This window comes from Macaca fascicularis, chromosome 8 (assembly GCF_037993035.2).
Source record: "Macaca fascicularis isolate 582-1 chromosome 8, T2T-MFA8v1.1".
In the NCBI taxonomy this organism is placed as follows: domain Eukaryota; kingdom Metazoa; phylum Chordata; class Mammalia; order Primates; family Cercopithecidae; genus Macaca; species Macaca fascicularis.
In genome coordinates this window covers 105,813,347-105,832,959 of record NC_088382.1, presented here as the reverse complement: position 1 = coordinate 105,832,959, position 19,613 = coordinate 105,813,347, and the positions used below count along the sequence as shown (strand labels likewise).

General features: G+C 52.4%; 1 protein-coding gene across 1 annotated transcript; it reads left to right on the top strand.

Annotated features, from left to right (window-relative positions):
• Nucleotides 1-318: 318 nt before the first annotated feature.
• GDF6 (growth differentiation factor 6) lies at nt 319-19,613 on the top strand. Its single transcript, XM_045398526.2, has 2 exons — nt 319-1,769; nt 16,439-19,613. The coding sequence occupies exons 1-2, from the start codon at nt 1,364-1,366 to the stop codon at nt 17,398-17,400; spliced, it is 1,368 nt and encodes a 455-aa protein (XP_045254461.2). The 5' UTR covers nt 319-1,363; the 3' UTR covers nt 17,401-19,613.

The following is a 19,613-nucleotide window of genomic DNA, read 5'->3' as shown; positions in this document are numbered from 1 at the left end:
GGAAAGTCTTCTGTCCATAGCAGTCCAGGGCAGAGAACTGTGGCAGACAGAAGCAGCGCTAGGCTGCCTCGCCTTTCAGCGTGCAGGCCCAGGAATGAGCGAGGCAGTGGGCGGGGAAGACAGGCACGGGGAATCTGGGGACAGATAAAGGAAACTCGTGATGGGGCGAGGCTGGGCTGAAGAGAAACAGATTGGGGTAGAGCTGCAAAGGGAGGGGTCCACTGGAAGCGGGGGGAGGCCGGGAAGAGAGAGGGTGGGAAGACAGTGTGAGATGGGAGGGCAGTGTGAGAAGAAAAGCAGGCTGGGGAAAGAGGGATTGGAATGCAGAAGGAACTTGGGGAAGGAGGAAGTCCTGCAGGCGGGAGGGAAAGAAGAGAGGGAAAATGGGGATGCAGTGGAGGCGGGGGACAGGCCGCGAGAGGGAGAGGATCCCGGGAGCCGACGACGAAGTGGAGCAGCTAAAGTCTGCATCAGAAGAGGTTGGGGACTGCGAGAGGAGAGGCTGGGGCCTGCAGGGGAGCGCAGCAGCTTTTTAGCATCGATCCAAACTCTAAAGACTCGTGGCCTTTGCCTGACCTCGAGGGTCGGGAATAGACGCCTGTCTTTGTGGAGAGCGATACCCTACCGAGAAAATGGGGCTGTTCCGAGCTGGGCCCTGCGCCTGGCCCACGGAGAGGCTTCTCAGGCTCGGGGCTGGCCCCTGAAGGGGCGCGAACGGCAGGCCTGGCGGTTGGGGCCGAGGAGGGAAGGTACCACCGCCCCTAGGCAGCGCGCAGCTTGCAGCAGAGGCGCCTGCCCCAAGCCGTCTCTGGGGGGCGCCACCGCCGCTTCCCTCCTCCCCGGCCGCTGGCTCTCAGGAAGGTGGAGGCGGCTGGCGGGGACCAAAAGCCGGGGCCGCGCTGCGGAGGGACCACACCTCCGGGAGTTCGAGGGGGACCCTGGCGCGGTGGACCAGCCTTTACTCCTCCGCCATGGGCCGGCCGCGCCCGCCTTCCCCTGGTCAGCGCTTGCGGCCCGCGCCGCGCTCACCGCCCGGCAACCCCGCGCGCGTCCCGCGGGGGCGCTGCGTCTTCCTGCCACACCGGCGCACCGCGGCCCCTCTCCCCCACACCTCCGGCCCGCACCACCCGGCTCTCCTCCCACCCTCCCCACCCCTCCTCTGCCCTCCCTCCCCATTCCTCCCCTCCCGGCGAGGGGCGGGAGGGGGCGTGGCGGGGCCGGGGTTTGTGTGGCTGGGACCCGGCTCCTCGCACTCCGAGTCCGCCCGAGGAGCCGGGCCCCGGCCGCTGTCCAGCCGCTCCGTGTCCCGCGCGTCCTGCGCTGCCGCCACCGCCTCTTGGGGAGACGCAGCCACTTGCCCGCCATGGATACTCCCAGGGTCCTGCTCTCCGCCGTCTTCCTCATCAGTTTTCTGTGGGATTTGCCCGGTTTCCAGCAGGCTTCCATCTCATCCTCCTCGTCGTCCGCCGAGCTGGGCTCCACCAAGGGCATGCGGAGCCGCAAGGAAGGGAAGATGCAGCGGGCGCCGCGCGAGAGTGACGCGGGCCGGGAGGGCCAGGAGCCACAGCGGCGGCCTCAGGACGAGCCCCAGGCTCAGCAGCCCCGGGCGCAGGAGCCGCCAGGCAGGGGTCCGCGCGTGGTGCCCCACGAGTACATGCTGTCAATCTACAGGACTTACTCCATCGCCGAGAAGCTGGGCATCAATGCCAGCTTTTTCCAGTCTTCCAAGTCGGCTAACACGATCACCAGCTTTGTAGACAGGGGACTAGGTAAGTGGCAAACAAGACGCTCGACTCCCTTCCTGCTGGAGCTCCGCAGCCAGGGCGCTCTTCCCGCCGAAGGCTGCATTTGTGAATTCCCTTCCCACTCTGGACACTTCCCTTTTACTTTTCTTAAATTGTTTTTCTCAAGCCCGAGTAAGTTTCTGAATGCGGCTGCAGATTCTATTCGTCTCTAATCCTCCCTTCCTTCCCCCTCTTTTTTTCTCTCTCCCTTCTTTCCTTCTTCCTCTTTTGCAGAAGGCGGCGTGGTTGCCGCTTGTCTGGTGGCTGGTGGGGGAAACGAGGAGGACGGGAGGCAGCAGGCGGATGAACCCGGCTGGAGAGGGGTTGGGATGGGGACTGATGGAATCGGTGTCTCGGGATACTGGGTTCGCAGTTCAAGGCCTGAGCTGCTGGGGCAGATCTAGGGCATGAGAGAGCCTTGGAAAGCCCTGGGCAAAGCTGGCACTAGCGAATCCCACAGTCTGAGGAGCTAGTCCACGAGTGGCGTCGGGCAGCCCCTTGGTCCTGACGCCGCGCGGGTTCTCGGTTGGTCCCTGCGCTGGGTGCGGAGGTGGTCAGCCGGGCTGTAGCCCTGCGCCCTCCGGCTTTTTTTGCTCCAGCGTGGCGCTCCCGGCTGCTCCGAGGCCTCAACCCGAGTGGTTTCTGCAGATGCGGAGCAGCAGTTGGGCGGGCCGGGACAGGGACAGCTAAGTTCGGAGGTTGTGGGTACTTAATACACAAAGGTACACCAGTATGCCCATCCACCTTTCTCAGCCAGGCGACGTTCCTCTTTCTGCGCTATTCCTGGGGGCTGGTGGGGGTCGGGGAAATCCCTGGTACCCTTTGTGGGGGCGCCTGTATGTGTGGGTGTCTGCGGAAACCCTTGCGGCCCCTTCTTGTCACCGGCGTTGATCTGCAGCGTGACCAGTGCCCTCAAGAAAACCTCGCACCACCTCTGGTCCCAGAAATTAGGGAAGGATCCACAGGCATCGGAAACTCAGCTCCTAAAGGAGAGAGACAATAATGTGGAAGGAGACAGGAAAGGAAGGGAGAAAAAGGAAAGGAAGGGGAAAGAGAAGGAAGAAAATGAGGGGATAAATGAGATTTAGGCAGATATCCACTCCTCCATCCTCTCTAGACTTAGTTCCATAACTTTGACCTGCTCGCAGTTAAGTGGGGTTGCCCAGAAACCTTGCAGCGCTGGGGTTCGGGGTTCGGAAGCTGCTTCAGCCACTGCTACCCTCGGTGCTCGCACATCTCCTAAGCTTTTTAGAGCAGGCTAACGGCGCCCGCCCCCCTATCCCAGCCCCAGGCTCTTCCCCGGCTCCAGTCCCCGCCTCTCACTCGTAGTCGCGCTCCTTGCTCCAGGGTCCTGCCCACGTCGGGTTAGCCGCTGCAGCCTGAGGTCAGCGAGGTTCATGAGCTGCTGAAAGGTCCAGAGGGCAAATTAACGCCGGGTATTTTATGGTGATTTTAGGACTACTAAAGTCACCTTTGCAAAGACACGTGGCTTCTTCGTAGTGGTGCAACTGAGTCCCTGGCCTCCGTGTTGCCGGTGCAGCTCACCAACCCTCCCCACGACGCACGCCTTGCTACAGTTGTTTCTGTACCTCCAAGTCCTCTGTTAATCGTGCACTTTCTGTACTACACTTGCGGAAGGAGGCTAAGGAAGCTCAGAGAAGACTGCTCAAGAGGCCCTTCCTCAAGAGAAGTGCCAGAGGCCTAGGCTGGCCGGCGGTTGGGCGCGGATTTTCTTTGCCTGGGAATAAAGTGGCAAGAATCTCCGCCCCTCCCCCAAGTGGGCACCCTAACTGGTTCGCTGTGCCCTGTGAGTTTGGTCAGACCCTGAGGGCTGTTCGGAGGTGTCTCCGGAAGCCTGTGGCATTCAGACAACGGATGGGGAGAAGTCTTGGGGGGCCCCAAATCCGGCGTAGACGAGAAATCACTTTACCCTAGTTTGCCCTGTAGCTTCCCCACCCCCACCCCCGCCACTGCTCTGTGAGCCCCGGATCCTGGAGATAGAGGAGGGATTGCTTGTGCACCGAGTCTAGGGAGGCCTCTGTTCCCGAGCCAAGGCCTCCAGACTAGCAGGACCAAGATCCACAAGGACCGCTACAACCCCGGAATGCCGTCGAGGGCTGGGGATGCGAGCGGTCCACAGCGGGAGGAGACGCTGCATGACCACCCGGACCGCAGCTTCAAAGGCGCGGTCTTCTCGGCGTCTCCAGGTTCCCAGAAAATGCGAAGAAAGGCAGTTCGTTGACTGGGAAGGCGGTGCGGCTTGTCGCACGCCGCGCGGGGGTGAAGGAGTGCGGGGCCGCGGGCGGGAGGGGTGCGTAGAGGAGGGGGTGCGTTGCTGGCTGCAGCCCCAGCTTGATAAAGGGAAAGCCTCACTTTCCCTCTCACTGATTTTGATTTGATGTGTCACCGGCGGTGACCTCAGGCTGGACCTTCCGGGGCTTGCTTAGCATCGGGCCCCTGATTGGAGTGTTTCAACTCAGCGATCTAATTGAGGGTTCATGTCATAACACATCAAACGGTGTCTCGTCTCCCGTGATGGAAGGGACCCGCCAGCCGCGCATCCCCGGCTCCTGGCGAGGACTTCCGCCCCTCTCACGTGGGGCTCTTAACCGCGCCAAACCCCCTAAGGTCCCCTCCCCCAAAGCGTGGACAGCCTGGCGAGGAGGAAAGAGCAGCGGCCCGCCTAGAGCTGGGCCAGCAGCGATAACTTGCCGCCTCGCCTAAGGGATGTTTAAATCGCCGTCGAGTGGGGCTGGCCTGGCTCAGAGGAGCCAGGGGTCCCCCAAGGGGAGGAGCGAAGGAAAGGAAAGGAGCCCCGAAGCCAGTCCAGGAGGCATGGGCAACATGCTCTGTAAAAAGCCTTCCGTACCCCGGAAACCCCAAAGTTACACCTGAAGCCTATGGTTGAGAGTGGGAGAGCAGACGTAAACTCTGCCCAAAGTGAACGAAGGACGCTTTAGGTTTATAAAGAAAGCAAGTTCTGTACTACCCCATCCCTGGCCACTTCTCCCTATCCTCCAGGAGGAGAACTTATTGCAACAACAACAACAACAACAACAACAATAACAACAACGACAACAAAAACCTAAAACAGGTCCCTTCTTTCAGTATGCTCTCCAGACACCTAGGAGTAATAGTAATCGCGATTTATTGAAAATTTACTGTGTACCAAGTATTGCACTAAATTTTGTTGCATGAATTATTTTGCTTAGTTATCACAACCACTTCCTAGGAAAACGCTATCACCACCACGTTTTACAGGTGAAGTAAAGAAGACAGAGGAGTTAAGCAAGTTGCTTGAGGTCACACAGTTAGTGAGAGGTGGGGCTCATATAAGATTCGAGACCCTGCATATTTAACTAGAGCACTGCATAGATAATTTAAGGGGTGAGGTGGTTTCTAATGGATGGTGACAAGAAGCGGAAGTCAAAAAATGGAAAGATTTTCCCCCAGTCTAATAATTTGTCTGCAGTCACTTAAGACCGAGTTAGGAGTGTGAGTGAAACTAGATGTGAGGGTCTGAATTTTGGTGTGCCTTGCTGCCTCCTGTTCTTATTTTAGCAGAGGCACAAACCATGTTATCCCTGATTTTAAAAAATGCTCTTATATTGTGCTTTTAAAATGATGTTGGATCCATAAAGGTGAGAAGGTGTGTGCATATGTGTTTCAGTGCCATCATGGGATGAGAATTTGGATATGGTGAAATTACAATTTGCTCATGAAATAACTCATTAAAAGGCTACTAGTCCTGGGGCCCTGGACCCCCAGCCCTGGGGCCTGAGAAAGCCAGACCATTAGTTCTATGAATTCAGCAGGGCTGAGAGATAGAGAGGAAGAGCGAGAGAGAGAGAGAGAGAGAGAGAGAGAGAGAGAGAGAGAGAGAGAGAGAGAGAGAGTGAGAGACTCAGACTTTCAGTTTATGTAGTGAAAAGTGCCACAGAATTTCAACAAGGGGAAAAAACAACTCTCAAGAATGAGAGAACTAAAATAATTCTAAGACTATTACTGTGAGTTAGGTTTCCAGATTACTTTGAAATAAGAATACCCTTTACTTTTTTCTTGTTGTAATAATACTCTCAAAAAGGAGGCGGTAAGGAACAGATAAAAATCAAAACGAGATGGGAACATCCTTGAAGAACTTGATGCCCTAGAAATAACTGTCAGGACAGTTTGCCACTGATTGTTTGTTGGCTTCTCCGTTCACCTTCTGGGTCGTGATTATCAAAGGGCAGAGCAGGACCATTCTGGGAATAGCCTGGCTGTGGGTAGGGCATTCAGAGAGTTGCGTAGTTCCCTCGCGATTGAAGTGCATCTGGTACCTCATGTTATGCAAAACAGCGGGTTTCTGGGTGGACCTGGGCCGCAGAGTGGTGTAATCAACTCGGCAGTGTTTTTGCCGGTACCCTGTTGTCGTTGGCAAACCGAAAATGAAATATAAGCAGGGAAGTATTTTAATGGGGACGGAGGGAATTCACAACTGTTAATTATTTGGTGACCTTGTATTCGATTTGTTTGAGTCCCTTATAAAAACACTAATGCAGACCAGACGGCCAAATGAGGAAGCTGGGCAGAAGGTTCCAATCTAGGCTTTATTTCCCCGGAAAGAGGGAACAGCCTTGGAAAAGGTTTGCTAAGCGTTCAAGTGTGTGCGTGTGAGGGTGCGCCTGCATGGGCGCGGACACGGAGTTTGCGCCACCGTCCAGGTTCAGGGTCCTCCTCCAGCCAGGTGAACTGGAAGGTCCTGCAAAAAGCCCGGGGGTAAGGGAAAGAAGTCTTAAACTAAAAGTTTGTTTTGCTCTTCTGGTTCGAATAACTAAGGCATATTTAAGGCCACAGACCAAACTCTTAGCCACTGACTTGCTGTTAAACATCAGTTATTGCAATTCCAATCCTTAAGGCCTTAAGGTCTGCCTTACAGGGAAAAGCAAGAAGTTTCTAAAAAGAGAGCAAGAAAGACCACCTAGTATGTTCTACAGCGAGAGCGCAGGTTGCGCAGGGATTCTTGGCGAGTTTCCTTGGCAAAGTAGGCTAATCTGAGACGGACATAGCGTTTTCCTCAACGCGGGAGGCTCTCGGGCCTCTGGGAGTTTGCGCGGTGGAGTTGCCGGTGGGGGAGGGGATCTAAAAACTTGCTCAAACATCCTTGTGGTTTCTGCGCTTTAAAAGAAAAAAGTCACTCAAACCACAGATCACGACAGGCCTTGCGAATCCCTCTTCTCCTCCCTCCCTACCCCCCAATTCAATCAGGACTTGAAAGCTCCTCTTTCCGACCGGAGAGGATGCGTGTCACCTGGACCCGCGGGGAACGCAGGGCACTGCATCGGAGGCCCTAACACCACATGTTTTTCGTAGCTGGAGTCCTTGGGGTTCTTACACACCTCCTCGACCGTGGTGACGTCTTTCTGGGGCGGTGGGGGAGAAGGAAGAAGGGAATGAGATGGAGAGGTGGAGAGGAAGATGGTATGATAGAAACAGGGCAGAACAAGAATTTTTGTTTCCTGCTAGGACTACTGCGTGCACCAAAGGCCCCAGAGCAAATCAACAATAATCCTTGGGCGCTTTTAAGTAAAAGGAAGGGCATTAGTTCGATAACCCCTCGGGTATTGAATAACCCGGGTCAAACGACGCTCTTTGGACCAGGGGACTGAATCGAGCCGAGCCCTCGAGGTGTGGAATGCCGGAATGTGGATTCACCGTGCCATTCCGTTGCTTGACATCCCTCCATCCCCCACCCCAAGCCCTGGCTGTTTATTTTTAAGCTCAAAGTCTGTTAAATAGTATCTCCTGTTTACAGAAATTAAATAGGTCCTCCTTGGACTAATGGGTTCCAGGGTTGCCGTTCTCTGCCTTCTAAGACAGTCCATTAGCATTGCTGGGGACTGAGGGTTGGGTCCACTTGGGGTGAGGGGCTGCAAGAGCTTGGAAGGGGCGGGCGGCGGGCGGCGCTGGACAACGTTCCTAGGGAAGCGCGCGCTGCGGCGCTAGTGGCCCCGGCGCCTGGGGGCGGGGCACGGCTTAGGGACCCGAGAGTGGGCGTGAAAGAGGCGAGGGGCGGGCCTCTAGCCCAGGCCGGTTTAGCCTGGGGAGAGGGGCAGCGGGCGGGAACAGGGGCAGCGCAGGGGATTGGCTTTAGTGGGGTGCGGAGGGCATCCCTGAATAACGTAGGACTTCAGGGGAATCGGTGCGCCTGCTTTTCAAACCTGACTTCTAGCAAATTGGTCCAGCTCCCACTCCACTTCCCAGCCCACTGCCGCTCCGAAGCTCAGTGTGGAGGGAAATTAACCAGGCATAGACTAAGGCCCACGAATCTCATTTTGCTAAATTGTTTCGAAAGTCAGACCTATATGAACGCCGCAGACAGAGATTGCGGCTCTCCCTTCCTCCCAGGCTGCACCCGGCCCAGCACTTTAAAGGGCACAGCACAGCGGTTTCTCCTGCGCACTGAGTCCAATATCCTCCCCGCGACTACAAGCCAGTTTGAACCCTCGTCCCCACCTGCAACCTCAGAACTGGTCAGGGAGCGGAAGCCGCATAAAATGGACACCCTTCCTTCTACTTTTGATTTCAAAACTTAAGCCAAGCCTCCCGATCATATTCCAGCTCCGATGGCAGCTTGAGGATTCCTCCATTTCCACTCCCCTAGCCTTCCTGGAGGACCTGGTTGCTCCCCTGGGCTCCCGGGTGACTTACCGGTCGACAGTGCAGGGAAGTCCGCCCCTAGCCAACCCCCCAGGTCCGGGCCCCAGGGGAAGGGCAGGCCGCGTGCGCCGCCGCGGTGAGATGGGGAGGGAGGGAGGGCTCACCGCGGGAACAGTACGAGAGCTTCGGTTTGGGTTTCATCTGTAGTGATGCCAAATTAAGATTTGAGCCGCTGTGGTCGGGAGCCCAGAATGGGACCCCGTTGAAAAGAGAAGCACAGTGAAGTGTCCTTGATCTCAGCTTTGCCTCTCTGGCCCTTCAAGAGAGCACGCAGCCATCAGGGTCATTAACTAAGTTCAGGAAAACTACTTTGTAAACGAATCTGTTTCATCCTCTAAAGACAAAAGAAGTTTCCCTAAAGCGCGTTGGAGCTCCTGATGCGGTGATCAGCACTCAGGGGAGAGGGCTCCTCTCCAGTCATCACTGCTTGTCAGAAACAGGCATCCTGGGGTTAGAGCTAAGGCCATTAAAGGCCATGCTGAGGTCCCGAGGTGAGGGGTGCGAAGCTGTTTTCAGTTGAGTGGGATTCCAGGATCCCCTTTCTTTTCTTTCTCTCCACTCTCATTCATTTGCCTCACCTTGAGCCAGAGCTTGCTATACCAATACTGGGATTTCTCCGAGGGATCCAGGCAGGCCACCAGAACCACTTAACTTGTGGAGTCTACAAGGCCCAGGCCCCTCAGGAAGAGAAGAGCCTACATCTGGAGGCCTGAGGGAGAGAGTGGAAAAGCCTCTCCAAGACTCCGTGGAAGACTCGCCTTGGACCCCTCTAGTCTTTGGAAGGAGAAATACAGGGCAAGCTATTGGGGAGGGCTCTGGGGAAGCCAAGAGACATGAGAAAAGCTGGACTGGTGAGTGTACGATGAGAAGGAACACACACTGAGGACAGACCTGCCAATGAAACCTTCCTTCAGAAGTGACAAGCACCCAGGCCTGGCCTCATGCTGCAGCCCAAGGGGTCCTCCATTGCAGCCCTCCCCATCAATATGTGTCTGGCCCTTTGTACAGTGAAGATCAGTAACATCTGCCTCTCTATCCCCACCCCAGACTGGCCCTGTGGTCAGATTGTGCCCCCACAAAAGGATACCAAAGCCAGGAAAGAAATGGATCCTCAGGCCTCTCAGGGCTGCACTGCCAGCCTGGCAATCATTTGGGTTAGCACAAGCGCTGTCACTGGCCTTGACCCCTGCAGAAGAGGAAACCTGCAAGAAGGGCCTGATCCTTGATGTGGCTGAGGTGGAGGTTGTCTATTCACCTGGCACTGTGGGAGGGACAGCAGTGGTGATATGGCCTCACAGGACTGAGAAGAATCGGGATGATGAGGTGATGCTGCAGCCTCCATGAGCCTTGACTTTCACTTGACTTAAGATAAGCAGGAACTGGAAGCATCTTCATCTTTCTCATGCTTCCTAGCACCTTTCCTCCACTCACTTCTGGAATCTTGTGGAGACACCTGGACCACAAGGATTGAAGTCCAGAGAACTGGATTTCAAAGGAAGTCAAGAGGAGGACAGGTGCACCTTCCCTTGGAAGATGTAAGTAGTTACAGAAATATTGGCTGCATTCATTGAACGTTTCTACATACCATGCACATCCCTGAGTACTTTGACTCTGATCTTTACAATGATCCTGCAAGGTAGAGGTGGTTCTCTCATTTTATAGCTGAGGCATATGAAGCTGGGAGAGATTATGTGACCCAGTCTACCCAAGGTCACCCAGCCACTAAGTCACAGATCAGGACTCAAATTTATGTCTCTTAGACTTTAAATTCCTATGCTCGTTCCACATTGTCAGTAATGACTGACATTTGCGTTCAGAAGTCTTTCTCTCACACCTTATCTCATTTGCACCCCTCTGTAGCCCTGTTAAGTTTCCTCCTAAATTCTTTCACAAGTCTAGTCATCGACATTTCTTCTACTGAAGGAATGACTGCTGCAGTTCTGCTGAAGTGAGTGACTCTCGTCGGCCAGGCATTGATGCCCTCCCTCCAGGCACGGGGAGCATGGAAGAGTTTCTCAGGGTTTCTACAAGGCACAGAGATCAGGGCTAGGATGTCTAGGGTGGTGGCACAGATAGTGGAGCCAGACTGCGGGCTCTACTACTTAGTATCTTGAGCCAGTTACTCAAGCTGTCTCTTTTAGTTTAGAATGATGGCTGTCTCACAAGTGGTTTTGAGGATTAAATGAGTTACTACAAGTTGAGAATTTAGATCATGCCCAGCACAGATTTAGTGCTACATCAGTGTTTGCTCTTACGATTATTATGCTGGGGGGTCAGGCATGAGTACTGGGGTTAAGAAAGAGCACCCTGGAAAGGGTGAGTTGTATGGATTGCTTCCTGAACTCACATCTCAGTAAGAATGCTAGCAATGCATCAGCAGCTTGCAAAGCTCAGATCTCAACAGAGGCCTGACTCAGGATGAGTATCTCCTCGGGCACACAGATTCCCCTTAAAGCCCTTCACACTCCAGGGGGAGGGGTTGGTGGCTCATTTTTATTCACCCAGTACACGTGGCTCTATTTCCAACCTGATGGACTTTGCCCCCTCAGTGCAGTGCTGAAGGTGAGAGACCTAGTTGAGAAAATGACTCCAAGCCCAGTCATGAATTTTGAGCTTGGAGGTCTTCTTTGTAGTAAAGAAAAGAAAAGAAAAAAATCCTGGGGGAACCCAGCCAGCCCACCTTGATTACATTGATGATGAAGGTATGTCCTATTTCCTAGCTGCCTGCCCGAACAGGACCCTGGTAGAGAGGCATGGCTGCAGGACTGGGATCAGGGCACTTGGAATTAGGACCTTCAACACCTGTTCCTTTGCTAGTTTCAAGACAATGGGCAAGATACCTCTTAGAGTTTCAGTTTCTTCATCCATAAGTGAGTATCACAGTAGGCCTGACCTTAGACGTTCGCTGTGAAGATTCAGTGAGAGACCATTAAAGCTCTGAGCACGTGCCTAGCACAAAGGTGGTGCCCTACAAGCGCTCAATGCTGCTGCTGGCTCTAAAATGAAGGGATAAGGGAAAGGTGCCTAGAGTTTCTCTTGCAAAGAATGGTGATTCTCCCTGCCTGGGGGTTGGGGGTGGGAAAGTCCACTATCTTCTCGACTTTCTGAACAGTGGCCTAGTCGCGGGGCCTGTGCCACCGGAGAACATGGCTGGGAGGCGTGGCGGGACGCCTGACCAGTAACTATCCGGGGTCACTGCGTACTCAGAGATGTGAGCCAGTTGCGCGCGGAGGAATCTCGTGGAACCCAAAGTCAGCTGTGCCAAGAATCCTGCAAATCTGGAGAGCTGGAACCGTGGCTGCACAGCCAGGCAAGTGACAAAATCCAACTAGGACTCTCAAAAGTCACCTCAAACTGAGTATATATCTCAGAGATGTCTTGGGAAAATGCAATGCCGGGCCCTTCCCACCTCCAACCAAAGGAAGTTTCTGGTTTTTGGAAACCCTCTACAGGCTAGCTCAAGGAAGTAGCCCCCAGCAGAAGGCACTGGGGCTGGAGTGGGCAGGCTGGAGTGGGCAGGCTGGAGTGGGCAGGCGCACAGAGTCCTGCAGCTGCGTGTCGCTCCCTCATGCCGCCCTCCTGGGGCTGAGGTTCCCGGGCGTCTGGCCTTTGGCATTGAGGGCATCTTCTCCTTTCCGCTCTGGAGTTTGCGACTCCAACTTTCTCCAACCATGTACTGTGACCGTGAACAGATGCCCTTTTCCTTTCTAAGCCAGCTTCCTCATTTAAAATGGGTGCAATGGTACTCACCTTGCAAATAGGTACCATTTCTTCTCTTGGTTTCTTTTTTTTTTAATTAAAATTTTATTTTTTACCTTATATTCACCCTAACTGAAAATTTGTACCCTTTGACCAACATCTCCCCTCTTTTAAATTTTTCCTAAATTCTACACCAGAAATATATGTTTGAAGTGCTTTCAGCCTTTTACCAACTTGTTGACCATTATGAAGGAGTATCTTCTAATATGCCACGGTTTGTTCCTTCCTTCTTATTTTTCTCTCTTCTCCCTCCCTTCTCTATGCACCTGCCAGGGAAAGAAGATAAGCCCAAATCCAGCAATTGTAACTGGAAATGTTTGTATATCTAATATTCAGCAAACACTGTTAGCAGAGGTGTGAATAAGCTGTAACAAACCAGGTTGATGCAAAGTAAAAGGGAAATAAAAAGTTTCCACCATGTATTTCTGGTCAATTTCAATTTAAGGGCCCAAAGCATAGGATTCACTTCCAGGATGTGGGAAAGTGCCACAGATTTTGAAGTGATAAGTGCATGTTTTTTTAGTCAAAGGGGTGGGAGAGAGGATCATTTGATAACATCAGTCTTCATTTATACAAGACTTAATGGGAGAGGAGGCTTGTGGAAGGGAGTATGAAGGGCTGGCTTTTTGCCCACAGATGGCTCATGGCAGCTGAGCCAGGCTCTGTGATGCCAGGTCAGCATGCAGCAGGGGAAGTGTCTTCAGGGTAACAGTGCATGGTGTTATATTCACTTCCCAGATTGGATGCCTCCTCTGAGCTATTTCTGTGATGCAGGTTTAGACAGGTGGGGAATGTGGTCTGCAGGGGAGGCGCACAGAGGAGCCACCTTCTTGGATCTTCTGTTTAGGGGTTAGAGGTTCTGGAGACCCGGGGAAAGAACTTGTGGCTGAAAGGATAAAAAAATGGGGGTGGCTTTGGGAGCCAGGAATGGGCTGGGAGAGGTAGAATTGACTTGGTCCTGGTGAGTACTGCCTTAGATGCTGCCCTGGCCCTATGCTTTGCAGCACCTTGTTTGGTGCTCCTCCCTACTTGGTTGTGAATTCAAAGAACCTAGAGGACAACCCCCACTTAGATCAGTGGTTCTTAGAGTAATTCCTTGGATCAGCAGTATCAGAATCATCTGGGAGCTTACTAGAAATGCAAATTCTAGACCCTACCACAAGCCTCTAGAGCCAGAGAGAATTTGCATTTCTAGCAAGTGCCTATGAGATGCTGACAATTCAGATTTAAAGACCACTGCAGATTTAGTGGCTTTAAGAGTCACTATTCCAGGCCAAGCTCCAGATACCTGGGCTGTAGAATTCTTGCCCAAATATCCCTAAGCTCACTTCCAAGGTCTGGACAGACTCTTCATCCATTCAGTTTCCCCGAAGGTAGATCACAACACTGATGTGTGCACCTGTGAAACTGTGCACAGCTTTAAGCTGTGAGCTGGAGTGGCCACATGCACACAGGTGAGGGCCCTTGAAGTAGGTGACAGAGCTGGTGTAGGAAGAGAACAGATAATTAGCTGAAGTCCCATTTGCATTCTTGCACTGAAACCTGGAAAGGGTAGGGGTGGGCTGGTCTTGCTGGAAAGATCATCAGAAATCCTAAGGCTGCAGAATCAGTAAGAGATCTTTCTCTACAGATGCTTGCCTCAGTTTTAACTCAGCTGTGCAAATTAATCATTTATTGGCCCACATATATATATTTTAAAAGAGTAAAAGCAAAAGCAGGCTGATTCTCCCATGTTGCATGAGAGAGAAATAAATCATAATTCTTTACACCTGCCTAATGCACTGCAGCCAGTGGCAAACCATCTCAAGAGTTGTGTAAGCAAAGATGGAAATTATTTCCTAAGGGAGCCTAGATTTTATTCCTAGCAAGCCCTGCAAATAATTTGGACTCTTTTCCCCTTATACACTGGCCACTTCTGGTTACTTTTAGACTCTAGTACCTGGACTACAGTGGAGAGGCAATGGGGCTTAGGGGCTAAATGCTCCAACTCTGAATTAAATAGACATAAGTGTGGCTCTTAGCTTCATCACTTTCTAGCTGTCTGACTTTTGGCAATACCTTAATTTCTCCAATCCTTGGTTTTCTCATCTGTAAAATGAGAATAATACAAGTAATTACCTTTCAGAACTATTCTGTGCAGGTGGATATAGATTAGAAATATGTTATCCCTAACAACATTTAGCTAGTGCAGCAAGTGCCTTAGATTTGTTGCTCTCATCTCATCCCTAGTTTGGGGAGAGAGGCAGGAAGCCAAGCCTAAGGCAGTAGGTCCAGAGATCTGGGTGGTGGCTGAGCATTGTCAGACACAGGTTTCTTTGAAGGAGAAGAAAGTGTGCTGAATTCCCCCTGATTTTAATGTGACCCTGGTCGGTTTGAAGGTCTTGGCTTCTATAAATCAACTGCCTGCAGCAGCTTTTCCCTTTTCACCTCTCTAACCCTTCCCACACCCCATCTCAGGTTGGGGCATGTGTGTAAGAGTGAACCAGCCAATGCTACGGTCAGCCCTGAGTACAAACTGGGTGTGGCTGAGGCTCCAGAGCCAGCGCCCCCGGGCTACATCTGGACTGGTACAGAGGCTTGGATGCTGGGCCCAGTGACACTTTTACTATTGAAATCGACCCAAACTTTACTAGCTTCTGGGGAAGGCTGGGGGCTTTGGGGATTTTTGTATTTGCTAGGTTGTAAATATTTTATGGGAAGGCAGCCCAGGAAAATCTGGTTAGCTTTCCGCCTTGCACATTGAAGTGGAGTTGGCTTCGTGCACAAATGTGTCAAAAAAGAAGTCCAGTTTTGCCTTGGTTCTGAAGAATTTGCCTTGGATTTTAAAAGCCTGTTATACTCCCCTACCTCACCTGTCCTAAATTTCTTTTTCTCACTTATGACCAAACCTTTTATCTTCAGGAATAGTTGCAAAGCGAGAGAATTTTAGATTGGAAGTGGGAGGAGAGATGAGAAAGTCTCTCTCTCTCTCTCTCTCTCTCTCTCTCTCTCTCTCTCTCTCTCTCTCTCTCTCTCTCTCTGTGTGTGTGTGTGTGTGTGTGTGTGTGTGTGTGTGTGTGTCTGATTGTCCCTGGCTGAGGTTTTCTGCCTTCCAGGTATATATTTTTCTCATTGACTGCAGGATGTTCTCAATGGACAGACGCAAGGTGTGTTTGTTCACTTCTCACCCCCTGTCCCCAATACTTCTGAAACTTCATTGCTCTTTTGTTTGTTGTTTAATGATTGGTGAATACATAAATAAATCCCTCACCAGCTCTTCATTCTGCCTGCACTGTTGGACCCACCCAAACCGCCTGATGGGCAGCAGTGTTACCCCAGACTAGTGAGTCTAAACTAGAACTGCACCTTTAAATCATCTTGGAGTTAACAAAAAAAAAAAAAAAAAGCAAACAATAAACAAAACCCCATGCCCAGTCCTGTCCTTAGACATTGACTCAATAGGCTGAATCAAGCCCTGGCCCTGGAAGTTTTTCAGTTCTCCAGGACATTTTAGTGAGCCAGATTAAGACTCACTGCGGTAGAAGTTTCCCACTTAACCGAGGGGCGTGTGCTCCAGGTCAGGCACCGCCCTAGGCACTGAGGGGAGCAAGGCGGACTATGACATCGGCCTAGCTCCTGTGGGCTGGTGGAGGCGGGCAGAGTGTTTCTGGGAAAGGCAGACTACTAACGAGATAAAAATAAACAAGGTAATTGTAGATAAGCCTAAGTACCGGGAAGATAATCAAGCCAGTCCTGTGATAGGGACCTGGAGAGGCTACTCTAGATCAGGGTGGTCAGGGATGGCTACTTGGAGGAGGTGACATTTGAGACGTGAACGAGCACCAGCCAGCCCAGCCTGGAGGAGGTCTGGGGGAAGCACGGCCCAGGCTCGAGACCACAAAGGACACATTAGTGGTTACGAAGCCTTCTTGGGGGAAAACACGGTAGGCCGCCACCGCCTCGCCAGCAGCCACCGACTTCCGCCCTGAGAGTCCGGAGCTGACCCGGAGGAGGGGGCCTGCCCTGGCGCGCCCCCTTCCCCGCGCCATGCACCAGCCAGATGGGAAGCCGGGGTGGTCAGGCCCCGGGCCGGGCAAGCTGGACTCCCCGGCCGACCTGCCCCCACTCCCCGCCCTTTTCCTCCCGGGGCGGCCGAAGAGCACCGGGCTGATCTCCCCCTTAAGTGAAACTGACTGTAATTATTTTTTATCTCGCAGACGATCTCTCGCACACTCCTCTCCGGAGACAGAAGTATTTGTTTGATGTGTCCATGCTCTCAGACAAAGAAGAGCTGGTGGGCGCGGAGCTGCGGCTGTTTCGCCAGGCGCCCTCAGCGCCCTGGGGGCCACCAGCCGGGCCGCTCCACGTGCAGCTCTTTCCGTGCCTTTCGCCCCTGCTGCTGGACGCGCGGACCCTGGACCCGCAGGGGGCGCCGCCGGCCGGCTGGGAAGTCTTCGACGTGTGGCAGGGGCTGCGCCACCAGCCCTGGAAGCAGCTGTGCTTGGAGCTGCGGGCCGCATGGGGCGAGCCGGACGCCAGGGAGGCCGAGACTCACGCGCGGGGACCCCAGCAACCGCCGCCCCCGGACCTGCGGAGTCTGGGCTTCGGCCGGAGGGTGCGGCCCCCTCAGGAGCGGGCCCTGCTCGTGGTGTTCACCAGATCCCAGCGAAAGAACTTGTTCGCAGAGATGCGCGAGCAGCTGGGGTCGGCGGAGGCTGCGGGCCCGGGCGTGGGCGCCGAGGGGTCATGGCCGCCGCCGTCGGGGGCCCCGGACGCCGGGCCTTGGCTGCCCTCGCCCGGCCGCCGGCGGCGGCGCACGGCCTTCGCCAGCCGCCATGGCAAGCGTCACGGCAAGAAGTCCAGGCTACGCTGCAGCAAGAAGCCCTTGCACGTGAACTTCAAGGAGCTGGGCTGGGACGACTGGATTATCGCGCCCCTGGAGTACGAGGCCTATCACTGCGAGGGTGTATGCGACTTCCCGCTGCGCTCGCACCTGGAGCCCACCAACCACGCCATCATCCAGACGCTGATGAACTCCATGGATCCCGGCTCTACCCCGCCCAGCTGCTGCGTGCCCACCAAATTGACTCCCATCAGCATCCTGTACATCGACGCGGGCAATAATGTGGTTTACAAGCAGTACGAGGACATGGTGGTGGAGTCGTGCGGCTGCAGGTAGCGGTGCCTTTCCCACTGCCTTGGCCCAGAACCAAGGCGGGCCAAGGTCCGTCTTGCAGGAGAGGCCTGGCTGCAGAGAGGAGGAGGAGGAAGCTGGCGCTGGGGGAGGCTGAGGGTGAGGGAACAGCCTGGACGTGAGAGCCGGTGGGAGAGAGGGAGCGCAGCTTTCCCAGTACCTTCTACCTGCCAGCCCAGAGGGAGATATGGATTTTGACACCTTGCCTGGCCACCCTAGAAAAACAAGCCAAGGAGGATTTCTTTTGTTCTGTGTGTGTGTGTTTTATTTTTTCTCTCTCTCTATTACTGTGGCTTTGGATTTCCTTGTGTGTCTTACAGGTTTTGATAGAAGGGGAGGGGAGAAGAGATGCATACCCGTTTCTCAACTGCTCCATGGATTGAAAAAGTAACAGTTTAAAAAGGGAAACAATGTGGGAGGAAGAATCACCATTGACCGCATCTTGGTTTGGTTGGTTTTTACTGGTGTAAAGAAGGTGGGGCCTCTGGCCATCTCATAGCCCATGTCTTGTGCCCTCCCACACAGAAAGTGTTAGATAGGGAAACTGGCAAAAGGAATAGTTAAATCAGGAATGGTACTGCCTATAGAAGAGCTTTGAGAGAGGTGGGCCCACGAGTGCCCCTCTCACCCATTTGTGTACTCTGGGAGTTTACCAGCTTTGCCCTGGCCTCTTCCAGTACCAGGAACTGGCAACCTTCACCTCACTCCTGAGGGCCCAGGTCTCTGCCTTCATTGTTGCTTTTTCTGGTAGGGGCAAGGGGAACTGGTATGGATGGAATGACAAGAATTAGTCCAAATGGAACCCCCTGAAGGATAATGAGAAACCACAAGGCCTGCCTCTGACTGGGGCTGACACTGAGGTGCATTAGCCCAGGCTGGAGGTAGCCCACCCAAACGCCCTTTCTGATTCTAATTGATTTCTTTCAACAGAATTTGCCAAAATTCAGACATGCTCTTCTAAGGGGAAGGTGATTTCCCAGTTAAAAAAAAAAAAATGGGCAGGAATGGGGAACAAAACAAGGTAAGAGCTACAAAGGAGGAAATAGGAACCGAGAAGTAGAAGGAGTCCCATCAGGAGGGAAGATGGTGGGCCTCAGGGAGGATGGGGATCAAGGGACAGGCCAGGAGCCAGGAATGGGGAAGGGAGGGATGAAAGGGGACACAAGTCCCTGTCTCTGAAGTTTCTTTAAAATCTAAGTTCCCTCCCCTCTCTTTGACATTCCAGAAAGATTACCAGCCAGCAATAGCCCAGGGCTCCCCCAAAAGAATTGTTTCAGATTGTAATTATCAGTTAGGCAATGTTTTTAAAACTTAGTAATGAGAAACTGTGAAAAGAGCCAAGTGTTACATTGAGCTTGGGGTGGGAGATGGGGAACAGGCAGTAAGGAAGGAGACAGGGGTGGAATTTGTCTTCTGGGAGGAAGCTGGAGAGAGTACAGTGAAATTGAAATACCCATTCCCAGATAGTCAAAAACATGAACTTTCCCCCAGCCTGCACCAGTATTGTTTTCAAACATTGCCCATGAGTAGGCCCTTTGAAGAGTTAGCTTCTTCCTCATCTTTGAGTATAAAGTTGTTTAATCAATGGAATTTGTACCAGCCCTTAAAAAAAGTTTTAGTTTTTCCTAAGTGATTTTGCTGTCTTCCAATCTAAACCTGTTGCTTGTTTGGTTCAGAGAACTACAAACTGTCAAAGAAAGGGTGGGGATGATAAGAAATACTAATATAAAAATGCTAAGTGAAAAAAAGACTTGGCCAGGAGAAATAATTTAAAATGCACATTTGCTTTGGATGCACTGTTGTTCTGTTAAGGCTGTATATATTTGTTTATTTAAGGTGACTGAAAGTGCAAAGAGGAAATGGACAGCATGCAATTCATCCTAATGTACAAAACGTTATATGCACTCAAATGTTATAATTTCTAATATTTTTAAAGTTTATATTCGAGTTGTACAAAGTTAAGCATTAATCGGATATTTCATTTTTTCATAATGTTATCATTTTCTTAAATATTATTACAAAATTTTAAGTCTGTCTAATGGAGAGTTTTTTTAAAACTGTCTACCTCATATAATACAAGTATTTACAACACTAAAGTTACCAGCGGTCAATTAATAATCAAAACATTTTTTACAGTACACCTTTCCTGGATGATACACAATCGAATGCTATATTATTAAATGCATTTTTCTCCTTAA

Bases quoted from the DNA above. Each gene is read 5' to 3' on its own strand.
- GDF6 (XM_045398526.2), top strand. From the start codon at position 1,364: ATGGATACTCCCAGGGTCCTGCTCTCCGCCGTCTTCCTCATCAGTTTT. The intron at 1,770-16,438 runs GTAAGTGGCAAA...TTTATCTCGCAG, and splicing joins CTTTGTAGACAGGGGACTAG to ACGATCTCTCGCACACTCCT.